At 37.6% G+C, this 19,957-nt stretch overlaps 1 protein-coding gene across 1 annotated transcript; it reads right to left on the bottom strand.

The window, feature by feature from the left end:
• Nucleotides 1-13,896: 13,896 nt before the first annotated feature.
• LOC131664080 (uncharacterized) lies at nucleotides 13,897-17,440 on the bottom strand. Its single transcript, XM_058934946.1, has 9 exons — nucleotides 17,431-17,440; nucleotides 16,971-17,143; nucleotides 16,168-16,476; nucleotides 15,906-16,033; nucleotides 15,656-15,814; nucleotides 14,937-15,151; nucleotides 14,608-14,822; nucleotides 14,262-14,533; nucleotides 13,897-14,173 (listed from the first exon to the last, which is right to left on the bottom strand). Exons 1-9 carry the CDS (start codon nucleotides 17,438-17,440, stop codon nucleotides 13,897-13,899), a joined length of 1,758 nt encoding a protein of 585 aa, XP_058790929.1.
• Nucleotides 17,441-19,957: the final 2,517 nt, after the last annotated feature.

The following is a 19,957-nucleotide window of genomic DNA, read 5'->3' as shown; positions in this document are numbered from 1 at the left end:
AGCCCCCCCATTAGAATGGCGAATCGAACGAGCCATTCTAATGTGATTAATGGTGTCTGATTTGTTTTTTTTTTTTTTTTTTTTTTTTTTTATTTACAATTTATTTTTATTTTTCGCGCTGGTGGTTGTTTCCTCCCGTAGCCGCTTGATCTCCTCCTCCTTTTCCGCTATCTTTGCCCCTAGCTTGGCGATGCGTTTCCTCACCCTGCGGAGCTGTTGTTTGGAGGCCTTTTTTTCTTCCACAACAGGCTCGGTGTTGGCAGGTCGAGGAACGCTGGAGGGCAGAAAAGGGATGGGGGGCATCCTTCACCCTTGGTTTTGGTGGCTTCACCATAGGGGAGTCCACCTGGGGGAACCTGGCTGGAGTTTGCGTTCTCTTGCACTCCAGCCAAGGTACCAGGTTGGAAGAAGGTATAAAGGGCTGACCCTGCGGATGAGGGATAAAGTCCCTCAAATCCGAGAGGTCGGTCTGGGTGCCTTGACTTTTATTCGAGAGGGCCATGGCCAAAAATTGTTCAGAGTTATCCTCGATGAAGACTAGTATATAGGCATGAATTCGGAGAATCTATTTGCATATATTGAATCGACCTCTGGCGACTAACAGTGATACGGCTTTAATAACGAGGTGTGAAATTTTCCCCGAATTTTTCCATTCTTGTGACGGAGTATGTAGGTATCCATACCTATGATTGATTGTACGATATATGGTCCTTCGTACAGTCTCATAAATTTTTTGAAGCGTTCTTCGGATTTATCTGTAGCATTGTGACTTTTTAGTAACACAATGTCGTTTATTTTGTATGGTTTATGTTCGGAATTCATGTTGTGTTCTAGAGCTCTTCTACTTAGCTTTTCATGAACTTTTTCGCGGATATTAATGATTCTATTAGATACTGTTGAATTATTTGGGGAAAACCAGCGATGCCAAAAGCGATCTGGTTTCCTTCCTAGGTGGGTTTCCATAGGTGTATATTCGGTTGTATCATGGTAAACAGAATTCATTATATCCTGTATTTTTGGGACTAACGAGGCCCAGCCTTTTGGATTTTCATGGGCATATGCTCTTAAGAAGCGTCCCAACTCTCTATGTATACGCTCTACTGAGTTACTTTGCGGATGGCGTATACTGGAGAAAATCAGATTTATGTTCGTAGATACCAGTTTTTCTTTCCAGTTCTTTGATGTGAATTGAGTACCATGGTCGCTAATGATTGATTTTGGTTTCCCATATTTTGGCACATAGTCTTCAAAAATCTTTTTGATGGTTGTATGGGTAGTAGCACGTCTCATGGGATACATTACGACGTATTTACTAAAAACATCAATGGTAGTCAAAATGTACTTGACTCCTCTAATTGAAGTAGGCAGGGGACCATAAAAATCAATCGACAATAGTTCTCTAGGTTCATTCACTAGAATTGGTTGCATTACTGTATCTATCTTCTGATTGTAGTACTTGGTACGTTGGCACAAGTCACAGCGTTTAATTATGCTGCTAACTTTTTTCCGTACTTTAGGGATGTAGAAGTCTTCTTCTAGCATCTTGAAGATTTTCCGACATCCTACATGCCCGTACATTTCGTGAAGTTCAGTTATTAAATCATTAATCATGTGTTCTGGGAGCACAAGTTTGGTTTTACCTTTGTCCCTTTTGAACACTAAATTCTGCTGGACCACGAATCGGTTGTGAAAACTTCCTCGTTTCTTGATCCTATTTATGAAAGCGTCCTGTTCTTGAAGATATTGGAGATTAATAAAGTTTTTTATAAGAGCTTGTGATGGTTTTTTCATCAAACTGGCTATACTAATCACGCCTTCTTCATCGTCGCTATCGTTTAGTATATATCTGGATAAAAAATCTGCTGCTTTATTTTGACTTCCCGGCAAATACTCGCACGTCAAGTTGTAGTCTTGTAGGAATAGGTACCAACGCATCAATCGCGAGTTAGTGAACTTACAAGTAGACAAGAATTTAAGAGCTTCGTGATCAGTACGAACGACAATTTTCTTCGCGTCTCTTAAATATGTATCTAATTTTGAACATGACCATGCGATAGCTAAAAGCTCCTTTTCGGTAGTAAAATAATTCAGCTCAGCTCCCTTTAATGTTCGCGAAATGAAAGTTATGACTTCTTCTTCGCCTTCCTGATTCAGTTGCGAAAGGGCTGCAGCTACAGTATGGTAACTGGCATCAGTGGTTAAGATATATGGTTTTTCAGGATCTGGATATATCAAAGTGATATTTTCAATGAATAACTCTTTAATTTTCTCAAAAGCCACTTGGTGCTCAGGTAACCATTGGTAACCACTGTTCTTCCGCAACAAATCCATTAGAGGTCTACATACGGCCGCATAATTTTTAGCGAATTTAGTATAAAAATTGACAAAACCGAGAAAGCTTTGCAAGCTTTTAAGATTTTTAGGAGCTTTAAAATCTTTTAAAAGCTGTAATTTTTCCCTTTGGGGTTTGATGCCCGAGGGTGTAATGATATGACCTAAAAATTCCATCTCGTTTTGTACTAGCTTCGATTTCGAAAATTTCAAAGTATAATTGTCCCTACGGCAACAAGTGAATAACGCACGGAGGTGATACATATGTTCTGCGAATGTTTTTGAGATACAAAGAATGTCGTCTACAAACGGTATTACAAATTGTTTTAAATCGCCAATGGATAGATTCAAAGCCCTTACCAGAGCGGCAGTGCTAGTACACGTTCCAAAAGGTACGACGTTAAATTCGTATGTATTTCCTTCGATTATAAAGGCCGTATACTTCTTACTCTTTTCGTCCAATGGGATTTGCCAAAAGCTACTCGTTAAATCAAAGCTCGACATATAATTAATTCCAAAACATTGCTGAAAAATGTCTTCCATTCGTAATGGAGTTTCATAGTCTTTAATCAGTTTTTTGTTCAGTTGTCTAGCGTCGAGACAGAATCGAACGGATCCATCTTTCTTCACGCTGATGACAACTGGATTAATAAAATTACTTTTTGACCTACATATGATACCATCTCTCAACATTTCTTTGATCGCAACTCTCACGTTTTCGCGATGTTTCAAAAGCACCGGATACTGTTTCGAAAAGTAAGGTTTTTCATCTTGGAGTACTAACTTATGAGTGTAAATTTTCAATAGTCCGGGTTTTTTGCGGAATACGTCTTTGAATTCATATACTAATGCTGCTAATTCGTTTTTCTGACTCTCAGTTAAGCTTGAGCATACGCTAATTTTTTCGTTAATCTCCGTCCACGTCAGATTCGTATCGTCGTCTTTTGCGGCTCCTACGTCTATGTGGTTTTGGGTCAGATTTCCGAATAAGGATGCTTCTTCGCTAAAATTCTGGTCATACTCATGCCAAATCGACAGACTCTGATATGTTTTTTCATCTAAAGACGTTTCACTATATCTCAAACAACCCACTACATTATTTATTTCAAAAGTTACATTCTCCTGCTCAGTATCCATTTTCATCCTTAGACTTCTCATAGTATCATAGCCTATGATGCACTCCTTTACTAAATGTGGAATAATGAGAAAAGTTAGATCTACGCAAAGGTCACCTAATTTAACATTTAAATAACTTTGCTTTTTCAGCTTAACCGTTTTTTGTCCAGTGGCCACTTTAATTACATGTCCACTAATAGGCAAGGTCGGTTTTAGATTGAAAGTGGATGCATTTCGATTATAAAATTCATCGGAGATAGCTGAAATCTCGCTACCCGAATCTATCAACGCGTTAACCGAAATGCCTTCTATAATAACTTTAATTTCAGGGCATTTTCTAATATAAGTGTTATCTTCGTTGTTTTCAAGCTCATTCTTAATCTCATCCCGAGGATCATCAAATATAGTGCATATTGATCTATCCTTTGAATCTTTACTCAAATCGCAATTATTTACCGTTGCTACTCGCTGAGATTTGTTTTTCTTATCCGAGTTGCGAGAAGCAACGCTTACTCGTTTCCCGAGGATGCAGTGTTTTCTTGTAATTTTACTGAGTCCTCACTGATCTCCTCAAAGGAGGCTTTGGGCTTGCGCTCTCGCCGTTTATTTTGAGGTTTTTGAATCGAAGAATTGATTGAAATGCTATTGACTTGGTGTTCATTAACGTTCTCTTTAGATGAGTTGCGATTGCTCATATAATCGTCGTTATCAAATGAAGAGAGGATTCTAATAAATTCAGAAACTTTGCGTACGCTTTTAGCTTGCACTAGTAAGCGCACGTCCTTATCAAAATGACGTGAGAGTTTATCGATGAGTTCTTCCTCCTCTAAGCTCTCATTAATATCATAAGCTAAATTTATTTTGCGAATTGCATAATTATACCTGGATATTTTACCACTAGGGTGATACTTTCCAAATTCAATTTCCCGCATAATGTTTCTACGGATTTCTGCATTCCAAAATTTTTCTCTAAATAAACGTTCAAAATCATTAAAATTATTGATTTCCCGTTGTACTAGATCATACCAAGCAGAATTCACCCCGGCTATTGATTGGGAAATTAAACAAAGCAACTGAGCCGTGTTACAATTGCTTGCTTGTAAATATCTTTTGAAATCATTTAGATATTTAATGGGACGATATTTGTAGCTGTCATCAAACTTTGGGCACGTCAACGTGGGCTGTTTGAAAGTCTCTACTATCGTCTCGTTAACCGTATGTTTACTGTTTTCATTTACTACTGATTTCTCTACTTCTACTCTAAGCTCTGAAATATTCTCTTTCATTTCGTCAATAATATTACCCTTAGCGCGGATAATATCATTTAAGTTTTCATCACAACGTTCTTTCAACTGTTCGATAATTGCATTTGAGTCATCTAAATTTGATTTCAAGGTAGAGATCAATGTTTCTTGTTCATTTATTTTGCTTGTTAGTCTTTCGACTTTGTTGCAAAGTTTGCTGATAGTTTCAGACATAGTAGCAAAATCATGAAATAGTTTCGTTTGTTCACAATCTAGTTGTTTTAACTCCCCAACAACCGCTTTTTCCCATTCTCGAGTTTTCTTATCGTGATCGTTCAAATCATCATCCAGAACGTCATTATTTAACTCGTTTAGGATCGCTTCTGAAGTGATTTCAGTTGACGTGAAAATAGAGCGTCGTTTATTTCCCGACATTTTGGAAAATTAGCTTAAAACGTCGCCTTGATCAAAGAAATAATGAGAGAGTCAAAACATAAGAGATCGTACTTTAATTACTCAAATTTAATAAACAACAAACCGATGAAAGACTACGCTATATTTTCTAACTCCATGAATACATTCGAATAATAGAGTAAGAAGTAAAGCATGTTTATATCAAGCACTAGTCATTAGGCTGCTGGAACGGGCAGCGAATCGACCATGAATGTACACATATTGTGTACAAACAACAGGTCCTCGTGTAAGGTACGAATATTCGTCGCCGTTACATGGCACACCGTCTCGAATCGCGATTCTAATATATTAATTCGTTCTCGCAATTCCTGAACTTCTTTTCGTAACGCAGCATTTTTGCGTTTCGCTAACTTCAATTTTCGGCTATTCGTCATTATACAGATTCGAATACGCACGCGACAAATCAATAATCTTTCGCTCGAAAATTGTTAACAAACTTCTAAAGAGTCCCTGTTCGGGCGCCAAATGTAACGTTTGAGTATTTCTCACGTTAATAAAAGTTCGGACTCTTTACAGAAAATTCGCAATAACGTTTCCGAAAAAAGCAAGAATTTGACACGCGCGCAGTTTGAAAAATCAAAAGAAAATCTTTCGAGTGGCAAACCACGACGTTTGCCAACTCGATGAATCGTTTTCGAGATGTAATTGAGAGCAATTGCATCTATCGGGGAAAGGCCCGACAGCGCCGCAATTACTGCTCAATCTGATCTCTCAATAGTAAGTGTATTTAGAAGGGAAGATCTCTAAGGCTGCTTTTTTCTCATGAGAGATATGGTCTCATGAGTTGAGCTCTTAGAGATCTATAGGATGGGAAGTTAACAGGCTAACCACTGATTAAGAAATTCGTCTCAGGAGATAGCTGAGGCTTTATTTCCAACAGTGCTCGCGCTGCTAAGCAAGGTAGGAGAATGAGTCCTTTTGCCGCAGCGACGAGCGAATTTATACATGCGAAATAGGCTCCTTTCTACGCTTGGTAGCCCCTACAACGCTATTTTTGTCTTTGGCGCAAATTTTATACATATTTTATCGCAAAATGGCTCGAACGAATTTACAATTATGTGATTTAAAAAATGAAACTGGAAAAGATGAATTTTTTAATATAAATTGCATCTCTAGGAAAAATCGCCTTTTAAAGTTATAAGCTATACAATTTAACAATCAAATTACGCCATTTTTACAATCAAATTATGGAAAATTTTTACATGGAAAAATCGCTTGTGGTTAAAAGATTGTTATCCATATAAAAGATGATTAATTTTGCTCTTTAATTTTGAATAATAATTAAAAAACAAATTTGCAATTTTCTTTTTTAGCGGTTTAAAAATCAGCAAATGAGTAACAATCTTAATCATCAATTTTACAGATACTTATGATCGATTTTCTATCTAACCGTGTCATTTTAATTGTTTAAAAAAATCATAAATTGTTTATTTATTGATAACTCAGTTAATAATGGGTTATCAAAGTGTCAAATTCTTGCTTTTCTGTTTTAACACGTCGAGATTGTAATCGCATACTTGAAATAACAATATCGTTGTTTATTGCAAAATAACTAACAATGTTAACTTGTAAATTAGATTCGACTAATAAATATCTATTTGAGAGTTAAATTAACATGAAATTCAGGATGAGCGCATCAAATTTGACTAAGAATTACTTTTGTTCGTTTAAAAAACTTTATAATTAACGATTTTCGGTTGTAAACAATAAATTTTCCCACGGTCGTGATGTCACGCTCCTTATATGGTAATGTTTTCGCAGAGTTGCCCTAACACATTTGCATATACGTGTGAAAAGCGCCTACGCTCAATTACCGATTTTCTCTAATTGTTTCGTGTATGACGGGTTGCCGTTTTGCAGACGAAAATAGGAGACAAATCAGACAGGACCGTTACAACCTCGAGGTACGAGGTAGCATGTGGACAGTTCCTGAAAGGGAGCTAATACTGAGGACTCAGCGTCCTCAAAAGACGAAAGAGTGGGGATATGAAAGATTTGAATAGTTTGATGGAATTGTAATTGGAACGAAACAGTTTAAACTTAAAACAAAAATATATGAAGAGCTAGCTCACCTAGCTCACTAGCTGGTGCTTCGAAAAAAAGTATATAGTTCGTGGTTAACAAAAAAAGTGAGGTAGTGATCGTCGAAGAGAGAGAGAGAGAGAGAGGGAGAGAGAGAGAGAGAGAAAGAGAAAAGTTATAACTATTCGCATTGATCCTATAAATATGTACGAAACGGAAGAGATAATACAATAGGGTTGTAGGTATCGGTGTTAATCAATTATATTGATCTAAACGAACAGGATTCAAATGCACGTCAATATTATTATTCTTAAATTCCTCAACGTTTCGTTTATAAAAATATTGTAGTTGACGGAACTAAAATAAATAAGCGGATTGGCATAAAGAAAAATATTAAAAGTATTGGACGCACAAACACAGTTTATCCAAGTCAATTTGAATTATTTTACTTGAAAATTATACTATTTAAAGTAAAAGAAGTTACAAATTTATTATTTTAACTAGTTAAGGGACTTTCTACATAATAAGCCAATGGAAGTCGGACATCGGCTATCGGTCGTGTACCGAGGTGAAAAAATAAATTTGTTGAAATAATAAATTCCTATAACAATTTCAATTTGATTCAAGCATGAAACTGAATATTACTAAATACAAATAAGAGCACACGATGCGCTCTGAACGACACTGGTATTTACGAAAATTCCATAGATGATTTAAAACGAAAAATCGATGTAATATGAATCTGTGTATGCACACTGGTTTCGGGATTCTCCACCACTCAGGGTTTGAAAATCTACGCTAATGTGTGCTTACGTTGGCTTAGTTTGACTTGAACTGTTTTAGTTTAAATATGTCTAGTCAGTTATGTAAGTTGATTGACAAATAATGATTAATAGATTAACATGTAGAACTGTTTATATATTCGTAATATTGATGATGTTTACTAATATTACTATATTATAGTATTAAGTTTGTAACGGAATTATTTAAGCCGACTATTCGTTGAAGAATACTTGCTCGCGGCCGTCCGCACAATATTTATCAAAGGAGGGCTCGGGAGGCACGAATGCTCCCACGACTGAATGGCACACCGAGCGTGTGTGCCAATCGCGCACGAATTGAAGGAAAATCGGGAAAACGAACGGGTTGACGCAATAATATATGACACATATATATATAACAAACTTTATTAATACGAACAGAATAAAAGAAAAATAAAAGAAAAAAGAACACAAATTAATAAGTGGACGGAGCACGCACACTCCGTCTCACAAATCAGCAGAACTCGCTAATCCGCTTAATTGGATTATCGGCAATCACTGCCCGATAATCCGCTTAAGCCTAAACGCCCGCGAACGCACTCGCGACCTCAACACCCGGCAACGGGGGCCGGCATCACTGCCCGACCTGCACCGTTGCACCCGCGAACATCCCGGACATGCAAGAGAGCGAGAGAAAGAGAGAGAGAGAGAGAAAACCGGCACCGACCTTCCCAACGGCGACTTCAGGTGAAGATGGCCGCTCCCGGTCAACGGCTGCGGCTTGCTGCTGCTGCTGATGTTGTTGCTGTTGCTGCTGATGTTGTTGCTGTTGCTGTTGCTGCTGCAGCTGTTGCTGTTGTCGCTGTTGCGGCTGCTCAGCTGTTGCTGTTGTTGCTGTTGCGGCTGCTCAGCCGCTCGCCGGACTCGCTCGCCGAACGCGCGCGCGCCGGCGGCACGGGCTTCGCTTTCACCCGCGCACACCGGTGCTGGGCGGCAAGGCTTGGCTGGGCGCGACCCAGCCACTCACTCTCACTCAACCCAAACAAACCCACCGATGCACGCCCACACACCGGGTGCGCATCCACAAAAAACAACCCGACGTGGCGAAGCACCGCACCGCTTCCAACAACCAACGAAAAAAAAAACCCGGAAATCGGCGACGACAAAATAAACGCGCACACGCGATCGGCCAGCCCAAACGATACTGCCGATCTTCCCCCCGGCTGCGCACGCATCGGATCCGTGCGCAGCTCGCGCTCTCCCCATCCCGCTCGCTCCCCCGCATGACGATCCTGGCAACGGATCGCCATCCCGTCGGCCGCCCTCAGCTCCGCCAATGCCCGTTCGCCGCACCTCAAACAAAGAAAAACCAGGCATGAGAGTGTATACCAACACACTCTCAGCCCGGGTGTAGCGAACGGACGAGAGAGAGACGAAGGAGAAGTCGGCGAGCCGAAATTCTCCGTCACAAGTTTAGTAGGACTATGTGAGTTTATGATAATGTTATTGGTTCGATCAAAATTGATTGTAAATTAGTATTTGATCTTGTAATTTTGTATTTATTTTAGCCCTTGAGAATGGAAAAGTAATGGTTATGGAATATTAGGAATTTTTATAAACAAGATGTGCACTGACAATATTTATTTCAAATATTCAGACATACGTCAGATTTGATAGTTTTATACTCATTGTCTATATTTTTTCCTGTCTGAGGAGGAAAAATATTGCATTAGACTCCCTCAGGAAATGCAATCCATGGGGAGTGTGGAGAATCTTACCCACTATCCCTCCACCATTGACCTGCCGCTGCGGCTTCTATAGTACTGAATGTCTCTTTTTCAGTATTATTTCAGTAGAAATTGTTCTGATCCCAAGGGATCCCTCTTCGAATGCTGTTTTCCTGAGCCTAGCAGTCTCTTTGGTCTCTTCAGCTTTTTTTATTTTATTGCTCTCTCCTTTTCTTCTTTGATTTTAATAGCTTCCATGATAAAATCAGCTATCTTATCTATAATAAGGTCTTTTGCGACAAAAGCATAGCCGTGATTAGATTATCTTGCGATATCCTGTTCAATCCTACTTCTGTTATAAGATTACTTCTTTCAGGTTCCTGTGCAGCTAGGGCATGCGAGCAAGGTGTGTTCTGCACCATCTTCTTCTCCACTTAGCCTGCAGTTATTGCTGGATCTATGACCTCTCTTAGTCCGGTTCATTCCGAAGCATGCACGACTACTAAGCTCCTGGATCAGTCGATATTCCAACTTGCTGTGTGTACATCCATTGTTCACCTTTCAATCAATCCTATTCCTCTTACCATCTCTGGAACTAGGTCTCTCTTTTTTTTCCCGTATGTGCTTCTTTTCTTCCTCGGTTTATTTTCCTTGAATTTGTCACTACTCTTCTTGTTCGAACCATATTCTTTTCCGTTCAAATGCTAGCATTAATATAAGAGGTACGTCTCATAGCACTTTATCCGTATACGCTGGACCGCTCTCATAGGCTTGTCGACCAAGTATACAGTACTGCGATCAACCCAAATATAGATGCTCCATACACTGTATATATTTAGAATGTTGAATATAACTTACCCTTAATAAATTATGAGCACCTGCAATTTTATTGATTATAATATAATATTATAAATTATTTTCATTACTTATTTTAATTACTATAATAATATAAATTAGCTTTAGAAAATGATTATAAGCAACTGTCATAGGGTACTCTATTCAATATTAACAACTTGATACGTGTAAAACTATTGACCTAAGTAATGTGCTTAAATTTGTGATGATGCGTCATCACACAAAAATTTCCGGCACTGCGGCAGAACAACCACGACCGCATACACCCGCCCACGCACTCCCGGATCTCGCGAACTATGACCTCTAGAAACCTCCCTGACCGATTCGCACGACCCTTACGCTCGCGTACAACCCCTCGCGCACTCACGACCCGATCCGACCCTTCCCCGGGGAGCTAGAAGCCCCTAAAGTTTCCAGCCGCGATCAGCTGATCGCAAGCCCCCGTTAGTTAAGGCAGGCCTAGCTAGACTAGAAGTAGGAGCGACCGAGCGCATGAGAGCGAGCGAGACCGCCGATGCTAGACCGATCGGAAGCGAGCGAGGGGAATCGGTAAGACCAACGAGCGGTGGATAGAAGAGGATAGACAAGCAACGCTATCTGACCGGCCAATCGTTATCGGCTTAGGGGTGGTTGGACTTATGAGAGAAAACCGACGCTATCTTCGCGACCAGTAGGCAAATTAGGCGCGAAGAACGGACCAATAAATAAATTGCGCGGGTAAAAAACATTAATATAGACGGCGCTGAGACCTGGCTTAGCAACAAGCTAACCAATCAACAAATACAAAGGGGAAGTAAGCTAGGAGAAGCGGCGCGTCGCCGAAAAACGGCGCGCCAGTAGTAACCGTTAAGCCTCGACGGTAAGTAGTCCGCCGAGCCTCGCTGTTGCGCGGTACAAAGGAGAGAGGATAGATAAAGTGAAAAGATTAAGCATACAAAGAGAATAGTGAAGGTGAGAATAGCAAAGAGAATAGTGAAAGTGAGCATAGCAGAGAAAATAGTGAAAAGAATAGTGAAGAGAAATAAGCATAGAAAGAGAATAGCGAGAGTGAGAATAGCGGAGAAAAGCGTCCGAACAGTGATAACAAATAGCGATAACATAGAGATAACAAATAGCGATAACGAATAACGATTAACGAGCAGCGATAACAAACAGAATAGTGATCGGCCGAAAAATTAACAAGAGTAAGTACCTTTTCCTTGCTACTGATTTTCTGTTGCATGACCGATAATCGCGAGTTTGCCGCGCATTGTCGACCGCCGCGTTTCGGGAGTGCCGTACGACCTTCGCGCGTCCGACAGTAGCATTCGTCCACTTATTGCTGACCACCGAAAATCCTTTTGTCGAGCCGATGTATGATCATTGTCCGCAATTTGAAGTTGTCGCATGATTACCGAACGCTCGCGTTTTCGGGAGTGCCGCATGACCTTCGCGCGCATTACGCCTTGTGACCGAAACGTTTGCCGTTGTCTCCAAGTTTTCTTTGTTACGTCGTCTCGTTGCCCTGCGTTTGAAATTGTCGCCTAATCGCCGAATGTTCGCGCGCGGGTATGCCGTATGACCTTCGCGCGCCCGTTGCCGTTGCTGTACATGTTTTCGCCACCGACCTTTCGGGCATAGTTTCGCGTGTCGCCGTACTGTTGTCATCCGAGAAACGAATTTTCCTTAGAGTGCGCGCCTATGAATTCCTCCTTTGAGCCGACCTAAACATTACACGAGTCGTGTTAGACCTTTGTTCGACCGGTAGAATTCGGATACATATTCGCCTTTATTTTGTTCGCGATCGTCGTTACAAGTACTGTCAACACCGCGAACAGTAGTTAACCTTCGCGCGACCGACCGAATTCCTGAGCGCATTAGTTTCGAACGAGCTGGAATTTTCGCCGCGAATAAATAAACCGACGTTGTATATCCGAATCGTATCCGAAGTCCGAAATACTCGACCGAATCGTTGTCTGTTTAAACCGGCCTCGCATCGTAGTACGCCACTCGCGTCCCCCAGTAACCTGGACCAGACTGACCATCGCGAGGGATAGACCACTGGGGTTGACCCGGGAAATCCTTTTTGCATAATAAATCCGAATTATCTTTACATCCGACTTATTATTGACTACACCCGCTTAATTGCCTCATCCCCCGTAGCTTTCGCGATCGGTTTGAGATCGGTAAACGCGTGCGCGAATTCCCCGACTGCCCTGATTATCACCCAACCGATAGCCGCCGTCGCAGCCACTACGCCACCAGTCCAGGGAAGGAGCTATCCCCCCTGAACCACTAGCCCGTCAACCGGGGCGCCCCTGCGACGCCCCCCTCGATGTACCCGCTTCTGGGTTAATAGCCGCCATGCCCCGAATCTTCTAGCTAGCCGAACGAGCCGCAGCCGTGGGTGGCCTTGTAAACCACCCGTTGCCCTCCTTCTTTCCCCTTTCGCTCGATGCGATCTAGATTCGAACGAATCGTCGCCTAGGACTTCGCGCTCCCGCTTCATTCTTCACAGGTGATAGCCGGCCACGCGCGCAAGAACACCAACGGCGACGAGGAGGGAGGCAACGGGGAAACCACCCGACCTCACAGCGACCAGCAGGACTTTGCCGAGAACCAGCCAACGTTGCAGCGCTACCACGCTCTCCTAACGCGAGAGCACGGTAGCTGGCGCCCAACGAAAACTAAATAAAGCTGCAAACGTTGTCTCGGCTGACTGCGCATCGCTGGCGACAGTGCGAGACCGGAAGAATACCCGTCTATTATTTTTCCCCTCCCTCTCCCCCGTCGCAAATTTAAACATTTTAAATGTATAAATTGATTTTAAAGGTTTCAACATTCAAATTTACAAGCTTAAGTGAATAAATGTAACCATAGAGTGTTGTAGATAAGTATGTACAGAAGGATCAACGATCAAGTGATATTAAAGTAAGCGAGGAACCATGAAAAAGCGAGTCAGAACATCGCGTAAAACGAAGGAGGGTGAGAAGGGCATTTTGCTAAAGTACGTTATAGAAAAATGACGAATACTAAGAGATGCCTGCATACCGCCATATATCTTGAGATTATATCTACAGAGCTAACGGCACTGATACACGCTGTCGTTATATCGTCAACGATATGTATTAACCTAATGTAATAAAGTAGATTTACTTCAAGAATGTACAGTTCATTGGGAATTTTTAGAAAATATCATTTTTATTAGTGTCAGATAATTTCAATAATTTTATTGATAGAAATTAAATCTTTTATTGAAAACCCGATCTATTAATTATTGTAATTTGTTTGAAGACTAAATATTTTGCTTTTATTCAGTATAATAAAAGATATTTGCTCGAGCAAAATTGTGGAAAAATAAGAAACATAAAAATTGTTGATAACATTTTACTTATTCTTTTTCAACTTGCGCATTTTCAAAAAAAAATTCTTCAATTTTCTTTTGATTCCATGATCGTGATATTTTTTACAAAAAATTATTCTTTCAGAACAGCAAATAAAAATTCCTAAACCAACGCCAAATAGCAGTAACAGAAAGGCAGGAGCAGCTTCATAAATGGAAACTGGATCGATTACTAGTATGTCAGTTCGACATTCCGGCGTTCTTGCAGACCAACGATGTATTAATCTAGCACGGAGACCCGTTTCTCTTACTCTGGCGGCTCTGTGAGCGAAAATTTATAGCCAATAGCCATATTGATATTAAAAATTTTAACTTAACAAAGTAGCCAAGCCATTTTGAAAATATTTACCCGACTTTTGCCATTTCAACAAAAGAACCATTTGAAGCCATGAATATGGTTGAATCAGTTGGTCGAACCAAATAGACCATTGTTAATTGGCATATTTGTTGGTTGTCGAATAACTGTTCAATTACTGGGAAAGCAACATTAACATCGGTGTGATATGCATAGTCACCTTGAAGAATACGTCTTATTCCAACGTAAGGCGACAAGAATTTTTCATTATCTGGAATTTTAACCCATCGTTTGTAATAAAACTGCTGAGCTTCCCAGTCTGATCTCTACGGGTAGAATTGTTACTTTTAATATAAATATCTTCCATGGATTAGCTTTGTTTTTACTTGTATTTACTCACCTTAATGAATAAATTAAAGTATAGACTAGGTTCTGCTCCAAATTTAAGACTAGTTTTTGCCAGTTCATTTAATGAATCATTAATTTTTTCTAATGGTTCACTTAAACGTGCAGAAACTACGCTTGCCGAATAATAATTATATATTAATAAGCTGAATAACATAGTTTGTAAAAAAGCTATGCGACTTGAAAGGTGTGTAATTTGAAGCTCAGAACCTAGACATAAAAACAGATTTTAAAATAAATTTTTCTATTTGATTGGACAATTTACTAATTTAATTATCGATGTATCAATATTATTTATTAATAAATTATTTTATTGAAACTAGCCTTGTTGACACACGCTCCCGATTGTGAATAAAACTGCTGAAGAGTATCTTTCAAATTTGTCACTTAAATGCTCTACTACTAATACCCATCCGAATACTAATACTGCCACAACGATGAGAACGACAGTCAAATACCAAGAAGCATTAGCCAAAGGTCGAAGAAAATGATTTACTTTGATGTGCTTTGATTGTGTTGTACGAAACATGAAGCAAGTTCTAAAATATTCATTTGTTAATAAATGAATGCGTATAACCTGAAACTTATTTCAATCATTCGGTACTACTGTATGTAATTAGCCGCAGTAATCATGCTAAAGTATTTATCCGTCAACTCACACCAAATTTTCATTGAAAAGATAGATCAGTTACAACAAAATTCCTCAACAGCAATAAATTAAAAACTGCCAACTGCATGCAAGAGCAATCTGAATAATGAAAATTTCGCAAATTTATTTATATATATATATATATATAATAAAATTTACGAAATTTTCATTATTAATGCTATCAATCAATTCATGATTTTAACTCTCGTCTTTCAATATTCAATTTATAGTATAAAGTAAATTGTAAGGCAAAAGATGTTTAATGCATCTAAAGAACCTATTGATATCGCTGCAATCAATTAATTATTATTTTCATTTCTAAAAAAATTTCTAATAAAATTAAACCAACGTAAAAAATCAAAGCATTTACAGTATAATCGGTAAATTACTCAACCTTAATGGCCATGCTGGAATCGGAGTTATAATAGATACCCGATCTGCAGTGGGAGTCCCAGTACTTCCGCCCAGTTCTGCAGTTCTTTCAAGAAGCATTTTGATTATTGGTCCATTTCTATTTGTCGGCTTCCAAACTGTCAGCTCTTTTGCTTCAATGCTGTTGAATTATATAAGCAGTATTTTTTTATACGCAAAAAAAATGACAAAAATAAAGAATTTAGTTACGTACAACAAATAATTTAACTTACGTGAAATTGAAAAGATCTGCTATTTGTAACCAAATGGAATAAGTAAACTTTGACATGCTATCATTCTGTTTGGAGCTGTAATCTTGTAAATATTCTTCTAATGACATATTTGGTGGCCTGTTTAGCACCTAAATAATTAATTATTTTTAATAGTGTTATAATTGATAATTGAAACTAATGAAATTTCAAGAAGATTTATTACATATTTATCTTATTTGTAAGTAAGGAAATAATTTTTGATTGAAACATAAAAAAAACTCACTATTCCCGCCATCCGCAATTTCATCCCGTGCAAATTGGCTCTTCTTGCAAATTTTGCTTGGGTCAAAGTTATATTAAATCCATTAGTATAGTTCCAACTACCTAATTCTGTTATATTTAGAATTCCATCTCGATATTTACACGGATTATAGACATCAAACATCATATAATTCGCATTTTCAAAAACAGCAACAACAAGGTCAGTTGAGATTGTATATTCTGTATCATTCAAAACTTGAATGGTATCATTGAGAGTCTTCCCTAACAAAAGCCAATAATGTTGCTCACCGTAAAGCTTAGCCACTGCTGCCTTGTTTTTGAAATATTAAACATTTAAATATTAAATTCTTTTACAATTAGAAAATAAATTGTGTTTTAATGTAAAGTATATAAAATAAAATTAGAGGATGCGCATGAAAGGTAGAACCTCACTATGATATGATATCGTAAAAAGCTTCTCGCACCTTCATGTTAGTCAATAATTAATATTAACCGAAGCATTATTAATATCAGTATAAAACTGTTTCTGAAAAGCAGCTACGAAAAACTCAACAACTAGTTATCGAACAATTATTTAGCTTCAATATACGTATGTTAATTAAAAGGATCATTCTCTAAGCAGAAAATGTAATATTTGTTATTTTTCAGTTGAGGCGCACCAATTAATAAAATAGACTTCTCAAAGAATCTGTCATTAAAAAACACTAAATATTCGGTTTCGATTTATATTTTAAGTTTTCTGGCTACAAATAAGAAATGAAAAGATATGTCTAATATAATATAATTAATTTGGATTAGACTAACCTTTGTCAATAAATATTTGTTTTCATCGACATCATGACACCGTAAATCTAAAAAAACCCCTAACCTTCGATATTTGGTGTATAAAAACGGTTTTATAGTGAAATTGACTCGTAACTTATCTATTGATGAAAAAATTCCTGCATCACTGAAGTTTTTCATTAAATTTTTATCTCCTGAAAATAAAAGTATTAACGGAATTTTTCTAAGCACTTAATAATTTTGAATATACAGAATTATCGAAGTATAACCTGCATTATCATTGCATGAAAACCCTACTACATATGATGCTCCTTTATAATAAAAATAATTCACTATAAATATATTATCTTGATTGGCAAAAGTAAAACTTATAAAGTATGTGATTAAAATAATATTCGTAAACATTTTTGGAATGATTTTAATGAAAAACTGAATTAATGTTCGGATTCAATACTATCATTGTTATCGTTGATACACTGACCTAAATGCATAGTTATTCACGAAAGAAAGGAGGTAGTTTGATTGTAATTTAATAAATAATAATCAATAAAACGTTTTGAATGTCTACAACGACAACATAAATATGACATGTACGTCATTTGTCTGAAATGTAATTGACGTAATAATAGACAAATAATAGTTTGTAATTTATCATAATTTGAACTAGCAAGTCATAGTATAGAACTTCTAGATTTTATTCACTATTTTCTCATAAAGTAACTTTAATTTCTTTGAATATATAAACTATAAGGTTATTTTATAGTTGTAGTTCTAGTTGTTCTGTTCTTGATATCCCTTTCGCAGATTTTTTATGTATACTTTTAATGTATACTTTACCACACTCAGCAGCATTTTGTCGTAGGCTTCCCTTTTATAATATCTCTGTTGCTGTTTTTTTTTTCTTTTTATACCTTTTTGTAAACTCCTAAAAATCATTATACTATATCGTAATCAAAAGAAGTTAATTTTTTACTTCTGCAAGATGTCCCTAACGTAATCCATCCCATAGATAAATGAAAGACGTCGATTTCTCCCTAGTTATATGACCTATAGCTTAAGATGAGTCCTAACCCACCGAAGTCGTGACACTAATGTTGGCATTCCCAGTTTTTTTAAGTAAATTGTTATTTAATGATAATCGAAATTGAAAGCATAGCACAATTGTTGTCTTTATTAACACATAATTACACTTTTTAGCCTGTTATATTAGCAGTAGATCATTTATAACTCATTTGTAACTCACTATTCGTTTACTCGAAAGAAATTTTACCATAAAAATTCAATCTCTCGTACACAATCAGTTATCTTCTCCGAAGTATCAGAATTCTTTTAAGTATTGATGGTTCAAAAGTAGTTATTGATAAACTTCCGAAATTTGATAATTTTGTTGAATTTTGCTTTACCATACAAGAAGATCCTCTATGTAACTACGAAGACAACACCGTAATTATAATTTGTAGTTAGAGTAAAAAAAGTTATACATAAATCATTTGTTTAAAAAATATCATCAAATTAAGAATTATGTACCATAGTCATTTAAAACAAATCTCAAAAATAACAAACATATGTATAAGATAAATAAAAAGTTGTATCTGGTGTATGTTAATACTACTGTGGGCAAAAAGTAAGGTGAATTTGTTTGTAAAATGAAAAATCTTTATTTATTCTTCTACATCAATGTCATCCCCTTCGAAGTAATCCCCTCCCGATAAAATACACTTATGCCAACGTTTTTTCCAATCCTCGAAACATGCCAAATAGTCCCTTTCCGGTATAGCCATCAGCGCCTTCTTCGATTCAGCTCTTATCTCCTTAATCGACTCGAAACGCGTTCCCCGGAGTGGTCTCTTGAGTTTTGGGAATAGCCAGAAGTCACACGGAGCCAAATCAGGCGAATACGGTGGTTGCGGAACGATATGCGTCGAATTTTTGGCGAAATGGTCACGAAGAACGAGTGCAGTGTGAGATGGTGCATTATCGTGATGCAAAAACCAAGAGTTGTTGGCCCATAATTCTGGTCTTTTTAGACGAATTGCTTCACGCAAACGACGCATAACGCTCAAATAATATTCCTTATTAACAGTTTGGCCGGGTGGAAGGAATTCATAGTGCACCACACCACGAAAATCGAAGAAAACTGTCATCATGACCTTGATTTTTGAACGACTTTGACGTGCTCTTTTCGGTCTTTGTACCACTTATAAACATTTTTCTGCGACATGGTAGAATCACCAAAGGCCTTCCGCAACATCCTCAACGTTTCCGCAGCCGAAATTTCATTCCACAAACAAAATTTGATGGCACTTCTTTGCTCAATTAAATCAGACATTGTAAAAATCGAAACATGCACTCTTGGTCGTTTGGTAAACACAAGCGTAAATATATTACTGATGATGACATTGACATGAAATTTGTTCCAGATGTCATTCGCAGTCCTACCAACTCAAGAAAAAAAGAACTAGCCCGAAATGTTAAGCCCGCGAAGTTTAAATTGAAAATTCACCTTACTTTTTGCCCACAGTAGTACGTATATGAATTTAAAAGAAATAAATAATTAAATTTATGATCCAATATAAAATTTTACGTTTTTCTTTCTAAAAGGAATTTTTTTAGAAATGCAAATTTTTTCATTGGAATTAGATATCACGTTCAGATGTACGATTTCCCCCGGAATTTGAATCTGCGATAAATACCAAAGATTAATATTTGAAATTTACAAATTGAGCCAGATTTAGGCCTATATTAGAAATTGAACATAAAAATTGACTTTAAAAATTTCAAGGAATATAAAAAATGACAAAAGAAACACTGTAAAAGTTTTGAAAATTCGAGATTCCTTACATACTAAACTAAAAATGTAAAAAACACAATTTTTACACATATTTGAGGTTATGTAACATCTTAAGATAAGTTAGTTTCCATCAAATTAATCAGCGCATCTGAAAGTATCAGCCCTTTCCTTCAAAATAAATTTTGAATCGGTCAGATATCTTTTATTTCACAGAAAT

This window comes from Phymastichus coffea, unplaced genomic scaffold (assembly GCF_024137745.1).
Source record: "Phymastichus coffea isolate CEN01 unplaced genomic scaffold, Cenicafe_Pcof_1.1 PCOF00040, whole genome shotgun sequence".
Taxonomy (NCBI): Eukaryota; Metazoa; Arthropoda; class Insecta; order Hymenoptera; family Eulophidae; genus Phymastichus; species Phymastichus coffea.
The sequence above is the reverse complement of the archived record's forward strand: the minus strand, read 5'-3'. Positions and strand labels throughout refer to the sequence as shown.

Excerpts from the sequence above, each read along its gene's own strand:
- LOC131664080 (XM_058934946.1), bottom strand. Across the intron at positions 16,477-16,970 it reads ACAAATATTTATTGACAAAG|GCAGCAGTGGCTAAGCTTTA; the intron begins GTTAGTCTAATC and ends TTCAAAAACAAG. Across the intron at positions 15,152-15,655 it reads ATTCCAGCATGGCCATTAAG|AACTTGCTTCATGTTTCGTA; the intron begins GTTGAGTAATTT and ends TGAATATTTTAG.